Source organism: Dendroctonus ponderosae, unplaced genomic scaffold (assembly GCF_020466585.1).
Source record: "Dendroctonus ponderosae isolate FM_Combo_2020 unplaced genomic scaffold, Dpon_F_20191213v2 Dpon_F_20191213_1, whole genome shotgun sequence".
Taxonomy (NCBI): Eukaryota; Metazoa; Arthropoda; class Insecta; order Coleoptera; family Curculionidae; genus Dendroctonus; species Dendroctonus ponderosae.
The window spans coordinates 4767452-4777875 of NW_026017110.1; the positions used below are offsets into that span (position 1 = coordinate 4767452).

Consider the following 10424-nt stretch of genomic DNA (forward strand, 5'->3'; position numbering starts at 1 on the left):
ATATTGAAAAATAACAGCAAGAACAGAAGGAGTGTAGCAAGAATGTAAACACAAATTGCTGCAGTTGAGAAGAGGAATGAAAAAAAGACACGTGAGATTCTTTGGAGAGCAAGAGCTACAATTTCTGCTACACAATTCAAAGCAATTTGCTGAAAAAAAAGCCAGAAATCAATTTCAAAAAAATTCTAATTTTGATGTGGGTTTAAGAAACAAGAGTAACTCGAGGCTTCATTCATTATGGTTATGAAAACGGACATTACGTACATTAAACAATGAGAAAACCACAAAAATCTCATTTTCTTCTGGAAAAATTGACATTTATTTAGAAATAATCATTTAGATATTTTTTCATCAAAAAATGACTTGTATCTGCTCTGTTTTCTTAATAATGTTTTCAGTCGATTAAGTCTCTATTTCTTTATTGTCAGTACGTATTTACGTAACTCTCATTTTATTTATTTTCATTCTCAACTTTAACTAGTTGTAAGTAGTAGTTGTAACTAGTAAGTTTTTTGGGATTTTAGGCTGCTGTAGAAGAATTCTTCTGGGGTTTCTCAAGCACTTCAGTTTGCATTTTCAGATGGACACTTATGCTTTCAAAACTTCAAAGAAAAATATTTTTCATGACGTGTTAAAAGCGCTCCTCTTTATATTAGTTTTTTACCTTGAAACTAATGGGTTTTTCGGGTTTTTAGGCCGTCGTTCGGTAGAATTTCTTCCTGACGTTTCGCAGACATGACTTGATCGGTACAGTGTAAGCGTTCAAGCAAACCACTTTTGAGCGTGCAAGCCACTCGTGCTTGCGAAACGTCAGGGAAAAAATCTACCGAACGACGGCTTAAAAACCCGAAGAACCCATTAGTTTCCAGGAATGGCCTCCAAAGTCTATTTCTTTTGATACAGTTTTTTACCTTGTTTGTCCATTATTATCTTCTAGTCGTTCTTCAATTCTTTGATGCATCACCTTTAATATTAGCCTTGTCGTTTTAATTTTGCAAAATTAGTTGAATGTTCACTATTTTCGTGTCGTTTTATAGAATTAGTGTGTTGCGCAAAACCAAATTTCTGCTGGAATGCACATATTTATCACTTACGGTAATTAAAATCGTAGAAAGTGGAAGGCAGTTTTCCTATCGTCAGTTTCATCAAAAGCTAGTCCGGTGAGTCCTACTTTATTTATTTTAGTCGGTTGGATTATAAAAATGTTCTTTTATTTTTCGAAAAGACACTAACGCAAATTTGATTGGATTCTAGTTTAGGTCGTTTTCACCTTGAAGAAACGAAAAAAGGTATTTCTTGTATAAGTAAATTGATACCCTTGACTATTTATTTAGTACATAAAAAATCCTTGTTTTGGGTCGAGTGTACTAGGCGATCTACTATGTTTCCTATCGCCCGATTTATTGAAAGTAAAAATCCGAAATATAATTAATATTTTATGAATCCAGCTGCAGTTACGAATTGGACTCAGTTTTAACTGCGTGTGCAGATTTCAACTGAGTTTATTTACGCACATTTAGGACATCATTTTCAATCTTAAGAAAGCGAGTCGAATAATTAATTCTGTAATCTGCTGCACCATCAACGCATGTGCAAGGCAAAATGACCTTTAATCATCAATTTACTCATCCATAAGCCATTGAAAAACAAACGACAATACTCGGTAATAATTGTTTGAAATAACCGGAATGCTTTATTAGTTCATAGGCCATAAATCAACCGAAACAAAATATTGTCATAACTTGAAACTGGCAGAGCTTAGCGCTATAAATTTGGCTTTGACTTTGGCTAATCGTCTTTATCTTAGCCAGGCTACGTTCCATCGACGTCATCTTATTGAGCCGATTAATTATAATTGGCACTCAGAGCTCAGTGACTTTTTCAATTCTGTTGCGTGAAAACTGTGAGAAAAATAAGATGCTGCTGGTTGTCTCAGTGAGAAAACTTGAGAAAAATGGCTGCTGAGGAGGGCGATAATGGTCGAAATTTTGATGAGGGTGTGAAAGATAATGGGAAGGTTTCGTTTGCTGATGCTGGAAGCAGGGAGTTTCCGATCAGCGTCCACTTGGAGGATGAGGTTTTTGAGCCCAATGAGGTAAAAATCTGTTTTATGTTTTGGCCTTGTTGATTACCCAAATTTCACGAATAGAATAGCCGGCAGCAATTTTTCAAATGAGGAAAACCCTAACAAATGTTTGTATGGTTCAATTGCAGCCTAATAGTTTTTCGTTTTTAGGCCATTTCGATTTATTCAACTGAATAAATTTTAGGGGCCAGACTAAACTGGTCTTTAGGTTGCTTAAGAGCGATTGTGGGGTTAATTTTCTATTTTTGATCAAATTTAGAAAATTTAATTGAATCGGTACAACGGAAATCCGTTAATAGCTTAGAGTACAAATATTTAATACCAAAAAGAACATTAAAAACGATCAATAATAATAATTATCATTATTATAGATGGGGATAATGGGTCAGTTAAGTTAAGGAAAATAGTTATAAGCACTGTTCAAACCTATTTTTATTCGATTCCCACCAATAAATGTTAAATAAACAGCTGTTTAAAGATAATGTTCATACTGTTTCTTGATATGCCAAAAGCCATGTCTTCGACACGTCAATTATCAAGTGGCTTAGCTTGTCTAACATAACACTAAATTATCAAAGGTATTAAACAATAGATAAAGTATCAATTTTCAAAAGTGACATACAAATTTACAATAGATCTTATAACAATTAGACATAATTAGTGATGGATTCATAACAGTATCGAAAATTTTAAATGACAACGAAGCGAGCATCTTGGAGCGAAAATAGTTGGAATGTTGTTTTTAAGAACACTGAATTTGCAACCTCTTATGGCGCTATTCGCAAAAACTGCATAAAGTAAAAAAATCACATGCCTTTAGGCACTTTAGTCTGGATTCTGGATGGGTATTAATAACTATCAAAGCAGGGAAAAAAATTATTTACAGCAGAACAATACTAATAATTGATATACTTGCTTCAACTACAATTCAAAGAGTGTTTGCAGCAGAACACCCTTATTTTACATTGCTTAAATTTCACCATTTAGTAGGAAAATGGTACAAGAAAAGTTGAAATTCGTAAATCTGAGCAGTTCCCATTGAGAGTCCAAAAACGGTTTAGTTTCGAATGTAGTTGGTAACAGACAAACACCAGTAATTGATCCAAAATACCTTACACGAGAATACATGTGCAGTTCACTCGAGATTTACATTTATTTGCATTGAAACTGTAAAACTTCTTATAAAAAATAGTCGGGCATAGAAAACCTCGAGTTAGTGTCCAAGGTATATTTCATTAAATTAATTTTCCAAAAAGCAAAACGCAAATTTCGGAAAAACCCACTTTCTACAAGCTGACGCCCCATACTCGATTTTCCTCCCATTATTTGTCAAAAAGCACACACTACACTTGATCACACAATGAAAATGGATTTCGAATTAAAAACTTTTCTTAATAGTGATCAATGATTCTATATTTTCYATCTAACATCGCGACTCAAAGGATTGGCKACTGATTTCGTCCATTGCTTCACGTTCAAACTCGATTCGATAAAATGTTATTAATTAATTTGAAAGTTTGCTTTTTAAAACAATTTATTTCCAAATTAATACAAGCAATAGAGGTTAGTTGTAACCGAATATTRACTATYAGGCAYGMCCCGTATATCTTAAGACTGTCTTTAGACTAAGATTGGCTGTATCTGAGACTCAATTCTTATGACTTCTGACCAAACATCTAATTACTAAATTCTTGTTTCTCCTGTGGTTTCTTTTATAGTTAAATTATGCTGATCCTAGCAGAAACGATGCTACGCCTTATTTTATAAGAATAGTCGGCATAAGTGACCATATAATTATAACGTAAACAATCCCGCATGCTCAGGAAAAGATAAAGAAATCCGGCATTAAACTTTTTATACTAAGTTAAATGTAAATATATAATATTGCATTTAAATTAAATAAATGAAAATACAAATTAAATTTTGTGTATCGGCGGACTCACATTCAATTTATCAATGCTTCTTTGCTCGCGTCATTGTGAGCTACGAAATATCTAACTTTATTTTGATACCGAGTTTCGTGAAGCTTTGGTCTTTTAAAGCTTGACATGTAGTTAAATCAATGCCTCAATAGCAGATCCACATTCGGTCCAGGTCATGATTTGGAAAACATAACTTGTTTTCAACTAGATTTTTTCGATTAGTTTTTTGTTCGATTTTCATGAACATTTCAACTTTAGGTGCTGGATATGTTGAATATAGTCCGTTAAAATGGCAGATCTAGATTCAAGCCGTATGCTGATTTGTAAATTTCGATGGTTTATTTTTAAGCGATTCTTAACCTGTTTTACTAGGTCCAACAAAATTGTGTTTGGGAGTTTTTTATATCGACAAAACCAAATTTCCTATAGCCGACCTAGCTTGTAGATATAGCCTGGATGGCGCTAGCTGCAATAATCTGGAGGCATTTAAAACATCAGACATTTTTTGGGCTTTAAAATATCGTTAAAAAAATGTGTACTTGTTCCAAGTCGATATCTCTCGTCTTTGGTGGTGACTTATTTTTGGACCACCCTCTGTAGATAAATTTGGAGCACAAAATCGCATTTACAACTAAAAATTGCTGGTGCCGAGCATGTTTCCAAAAAACAGTCCACCGAATTTCAAATGAATTAAGACAGGCTTCTGGGGGTCTTTTGTATATTTTCATATTTATATGACAAACTCGACAATTTTTTGGGTATACGTTTTTTCGCTTTTTGCATTTACATATTAACTGTTCTTATTCGACCTCGGTTTACGTTATGTTAGTAATTCGCCACTGCAAGCTAAACCTTAACTGTTGTGTTTCAATTGATTCTTTTTCCATTTGGTCATTTTGGTTTTCGACACTTTTATCATGTTTCTATGTCGAACTGCATAATTTTTTGTATAATTTCGACTTCCTGTTAAATGTGGTAGTAAATTGTCAGTTATTATCAATTTTATCTTCTCCTTTTTCAGTTCATATTACTGCGTAGCAAATTCTTTCGATTACTTAGGAAGAATAATCTAACTAACTTTACACATTTTTAAAATTATTGTTATTCGCACATTTCCAAGTATTTTTTTCATTCGAAGTAGTTCTTCAAATTTTCCGGCTTAACTTGCTCATCTTCAATGTTATTTTTTATCATTTTTGCTTCAAAGAGTATTTGTTGGCTCGCACGGACTTGCAATCTAAATGTATTTTTCTGTGTGCTTCAGACTCTTTTGATTATATTTTTTATACTTGCGTCATCGTTTAATCACAAATTGTAGCTTCTTTCAACAGGATTTTATTTTCCTAAATTAGTAGTTAATTGTGTTTACTTGGACTCCAACTTCATTCTCTTTTATGTTACTTTATACATCAATTTTGTGTATGTTTCTAGGTACGCAATGCACTATTTGTCATAATTTTCCATCTCTTTGTTCACTTTAACATGAATTTTTCAATTTAACTTCTTCTTTTCAGCTTTCTCATACAAATTCTCTTCATTGTTACTTTTCATACATTACTCGTCAGATTATTGTGCGTTCACCTTGCTTGAAGTTCAGAATCAGAATAGCATGTATCAATTTCTCTTCTGTATTTCCTGTCTTTTATATTATAATTATTTGTATTTGTTAGCTTGCGGTTAGTACGTCAGAGAGAATGATTAGTTTAGGAAAAATGTGCTTTTCTGCTCCAAATCGTCTAAGCATAATTGATATTTAACTTTTTTCATTAGTCTGCCTAAAATGACACATTTATTATTGAGTTTTCTATAATAATGGCGCACATTTTCAGATGAACAACAATGAGAGAAATCGCCAGCCGCCTACCGATATGCCGCCACCTCCGCCCCCAGATGGCGACAACGTTTCGGTTGCAAACAGCGAGGTCGTCATCCTGAGGCATCCAAATTTCAACCGGCAACCGAAAAACAGCCCTCCTGCTCTGCAGCATTCTCAATCGGCTTCCGATTTGGTGAGACTGAGAAATCCTCATGGAAAAAGCAACTCACGGGTGAGTAGTTGAGTAAAAATCGAATTAATCCTTGATATGGTTAAGCGAATTGTTGTGGTATTGGAATGTAATTTTTGCGTGGATTAACTCTGGATTCTTTACATGCATTTGCAAAGTTAATGCGTGGATTTGGTGTCTTAGATGGGATAATTGATCGAAAAGGCTTAAAATGGATTTGGGGTTTTAAGGGGTTTTGAACATACAGGAAGTTTGAAGCTGAAAAGCTAAAGTTGAGAACGCAAAGATTAGGAAAATTTAATAAGCAATGAAACAGAAGAGAAAACTTGCAGAAAATTAGTGAAATTAAATGGCAAAGGATGATAATGGAAATTTCCCATTTCGGCAACGAAATTGCAGTTTCTCCTTAATTGGCACAAAACATCGATTATTTATCGGTTATTAGCGAATCGCGTTTCCAATCAATGTTGTGACCAGCTTACAATAATAAGGATTAGGTGTCGAAACCTGGACTAATCCATACCGATATCAGCTATAAAAGTTAACTATATGCCTAATCTGGCTGTTTTTTGAGTAGAGTTAGTAGTGAACCTATACTAGCCATGGTTGTGATATTTGGACACACTATTTTTGTAACAAGGTACATTGAAAAGTACTCTGTAAGTACTCTTGGGTGAACATTCAGGAAAACGTCTATAGCTTATGTCCTGGTTTCTGCAGTTGCTTCCAATATTGGATGTTTTTAGGAGCCGAAAAGCATGGTGCTGCCCATAACATCTAGATCCAGAAGTCCGTACAACTATTCTGTGGGAAACAGTCAGTCGTATGATTGTACAAATCCATGTAAGCAGTATAATTTAGCAAAGTTCTGATTTTCAATGTTAAAGTCTCATTTAGTTAGTTAGCATCAAAAAACTATTCGGATATTCGTCATTTTGTTGAATTTTTCCAGGAGCATAAAATCTTAGTTTTTTTATTTTACTAATTTTATTGGAAAAGTGGGTCAAAATTGATAGAGGACTTTCACAAAAAGTCATAATTTCCATGTCTAAATCCCCATATTCGTGGAGAAGTTTAACCGAGCACCGAATATTTTTGTGAATTCAATAGAATTCCTAAAACTTTCATTGCTATTCCAATGATTCAAAATCATGATGTTTGACCTTCAGATAATACATTTGGAACCATCAACCGCCCAGCCGGCTCTCAAGAGGCTATCAGCCCTTACTCAACAAACGATGGGGGAGGATCTCCAAATGGAACCCCAAATAACGACTTTCCAAACGTCCAATTCCAAAATGGGGGCTACGCCGTCTCGAGCGGAGATTTTGAGCCTTACAAGAGGGCGCACACCCCACATTCCACCACTGGTTCCCATCACAAAATGCCCACACCTCCTGAGGCAAAGAAGAGAATTTTTACGTGAGTTTATCGTAACGTATCGTAGGGAAAGCCAATTGACTCGAAGTGTTTAGGGATATACTCACCACCAGCATGAGCACCATCTACGCCATCCTAATTGTCACTTTGGGAGTTTCCTTCTATGTAATCGATACTTTGCAGCTAGAGGAAGATAGAATCGAGTATCTAGCAGAAGTAAGTAGGCGGGTGTGCCTAGATAAGCTGCTAGAAGAATTGCATACAACGACCCCCTAAGATGCATTTTCTAGCACTGCATGGTTTTTCACAGGGATTCAGCTTGACCCTGCTCAGCATGGCCTTGCTCTATCTGCTGTGGCTCAATGTCGACATCACTCTCTACAACCTCAAGAAGAGCAAATTCGAGAAGCTAATGGAGAATTTGGAGCCTGAACAGGTAGAGATCAAGGAGATAACTGAAGGAATTGCCTACGACATTGGCCTGCAAGAAGCGCTGGCGCTGCAGAAGCAACTGGATCATCGCTATTGCTTCAATAATGACAGGCACTCGAAGAATTTTTATCTGAAAATTGGGGCTGCAGGTGAGGAGGATGGTTATTTCGAAAAAATCCCTTGATTAATTGCTGGGGATTTTAGGTTTTTGCTTCGGCCACCTGATCCACAGCTTTTTAATTTTGACCTATCGAGGATTGATCCTGGGGTCCGAGGATCAAGCAGCTAGTGATTGCATGAGCGTCATCACCTTTGCAATCGAGATCCTCTATCCTATTTACTCCATCACGTTGCTCTTCTTCATCTTCAAGTACTCTAACGTGAGTGGCTTTGCTCTTCCAACTGTGGGCTTAAGTTAAAAGCTATGTGCTTTTACAGGTCATCATCAACAAGAAGCGCGACTTCCATCGCTTTGGGTTCATGCACTGTTTGGCTTCCAGCTTGTGCTTCTGGCTGTGGACGATCTTCCGAGAGACTGCCGAGTATATCCAGAACTCTCACTATGATGACTACAATGCCACAGTGGATGCTGAGGATGAAGGTAGGGGACATTTGGAGGTTGTCATTTTTCTAAGTGATTTTTCAGGTGCCAGTCAACAGAGAGTGCAGATCGTGCCGCTGAGGTTCACTGCAGTGTGCGAGCACGATGAGCTGAATATAATCTACCAAAACTACTCCCCCTATCTCTATCCGTTCAGTGTGGAATACAGCATTTTAGTTGGTAAGTAGTAAAACTCTTGCCCTAAGCAAACTTGCTAATCCCAGCTGATGTAGTGGGCATTATTTACCTGGTATGGGTGAATATTGGCCTGTGTGCTCCCTGCGATCTTCAACACGAAGACCATCATGGCGAAGACACCAGACAGTGCATGAACGAACGCAGGCCTTCCGAACCGGAAAGCAACATCACCATCCACGCGGATTGCCATGCTTCCAACAAGGGGCTTTTCTTGGGCTTCATTGTCTTAGTCTTTGCCCTGGTCAGCCTGATCTTGTTCTTCATCACGCACTATAGCGAGTAAGCTTCCAGAGTCTTGGCATATTAGATGATTATTACCACGTGAATGCCCTTTTCCTTCATAGGACTGCGGGTCTAGATCAGGCAGGACTCACGGTCAATCTGGCCACCAGAGCCACCATCATGCTCCTGATGATTGTTGCTGCTGTGTGCGCCTACTTCCAGATGGTGAAACTGGATGTGAACGAGTCGGCCCACAACTCTCTGGATAACTTTCTCTGCCTCATGTGTCTGCCCGCCTTTTTTGTCTATGGGACATTCAGCGTCATCGCTGGGATCATTTTTGGTCGAGTTCTCGCTGTAGTAGGAATTATTCTTGAGGTTAGTGCCTGCAGCCTAATCATTTTTTTGTTAAGGAACTAACTTTTATTTTCAGGTAGTCCAAGTGGTGATCCAGACGACTTTTATTGTTGATGGCATGTCCAGATCCAGCAACACCAAGACGCTACGCAAGAAAAAGCCTGGAAGAGAGTTTGTAACTTTCCTGATAATCTGCAATGTGGCCATGTGGATCATGCAGACATTCGAGGTGAAGTCCCATGGCTTGGATGAGTACCGGCCGGAGTTCTACTCGAAAGTGCTCTGGAGCATTGTAGGACACATGTGCTTGCCGCTGATGATGTTCTATAGGTGGGTTTTTGGGTGATTAGAGGACTTTTTGGGTTGATGATGGTTTTTTTGCAGGTTCCATTCCTCTGTATGCATTGGGGATATTTGGCAGTATGCCTACATGCCTTCTGGACACTAGATGGAAGCAATTTTTGAGGAAGCGGTTGGAATGGACATGGTTTATCGTATCTCATTTATGTATTTATTATAATCTCACTAGTATTGTTGGATCTTGTCGGTAGATATTAAACGGCTGAACGTGAAAGTGTTTGGTAGTGTTTTCAAAATGTATTATATTATCAAATATATTATGTACGATTGTCCAACTTCATATTGAATTAAATAGAAGCTTCCTGCTGTTTGCTCTGATAAGGTGCAAAAAAGCAAAAAAAGTTCCGTGTTTATGTTCTTGATTCTTCAGTAGATCCACACAGAAATCGTCGTTTTTTACGTTAGGGATAATAAATTGGCCACATCGACAACAATTAAAAAACATGTCTTCTACGTGTTTTAAAAGCCCCACCAGCAGATCGCAAGCCGAAATGGCTGTACAGACTTCGATCAAGAGACGTTTTTCTTTTTTTTTTATAAAACATCTGCACAAGTGTGGTTTTCGCCCCAGGAGTCTGGGTGTGTACATTTTGTACAGACATTTTACAGACACTCTGTATGTTAGCTGCCTTTAGGCATATATGTGTACATTCAATGCCTTTTACCTATTACCTTGATTAATACAGAAATGAATCAAAAACCTGCCTGTGAGACTGATGGATTCTCTGAAGCAAAACAAACAACAATCGGTACACAGGGATCGTGCATCATTGACAAAACACAATCGCCACAAGCCGAGCCCACTGGACCGGCATCCTGGACTGCTGGACTATAACGAAAGAGTGTGTTCATTGGGGCTT

General features: G+C 37.2%; 1 protein-coding gene across 3 annotated transcripts in view; it reads left to right on the top strand.

Annotated features, from left to right (window-relative positions):
- LOC109541624 (proton channel OtopLc) overlaps nucleotides 1-9842 on the top strand; it is a 10275-nt gene extending 433 nt beyond the window's left edge. Inside the window, exons 1-13 of one of the 3 annotated variants that reach the window (XM_048670442.1) lie at nucleotides 1089-1160; nucleotides 5838-6056; nucleotides 6761-6857; nucleotides 7184-7436; nucleotides 7490-7610; nucleotides 7705-7975; nucleotides 8031-8206; nucleotides 8265-8427; nucleotides 8473-8607; nucleotides 8661-8904; nucleotides 8970-9225; nucleotides 9281-9534; nucleotides 9589-9842. In XM_048670442.1, the coding sequence (XP_048526399.1) occupies nucleotides 5838-6056; nucleotides 6761-6857; nucleotides 7184-7436; nucleotides 7490-7610; nucleotides 7705-7975; nucleotides 8031-8206; nucleotides 8265-8427; nucleotides 8473-8607; nucleotides 8661-8904; nucleotides 8970-9225; nucleotides 9281-9534; nucleotides 9589-9652 (2253 nt within the window). In that variant the 5' untranslated portion in view covers nucleotides 1089-1160 and the 3' untranslated portion in view covers nucleotides 9653-9842. Of the gene's footprint in view, nucleotides 1-1088; nucleotides 1161-1807; nucleotides 2096-5837; nucleotides 6057-6760; nucleotides 6858-7183; nucleotides 7437-7489; nucleotides 7611-7704; nucleotides 7976-8030; nucleotides 8207-8264; nucleotides 8428-8472; nucleotides 8608-8660; nucleotides 8905-8969; nucleotides 9226-9280; nucleotides 9535-9588 lie in introns of those variants that run through there. The other 2 variants (XM_048670440.1, XM_048670441.1) reach the window with 2 other exon arrangements.
- Nucleotides 9843-10424: the final 582 nt, after the last annotated feature.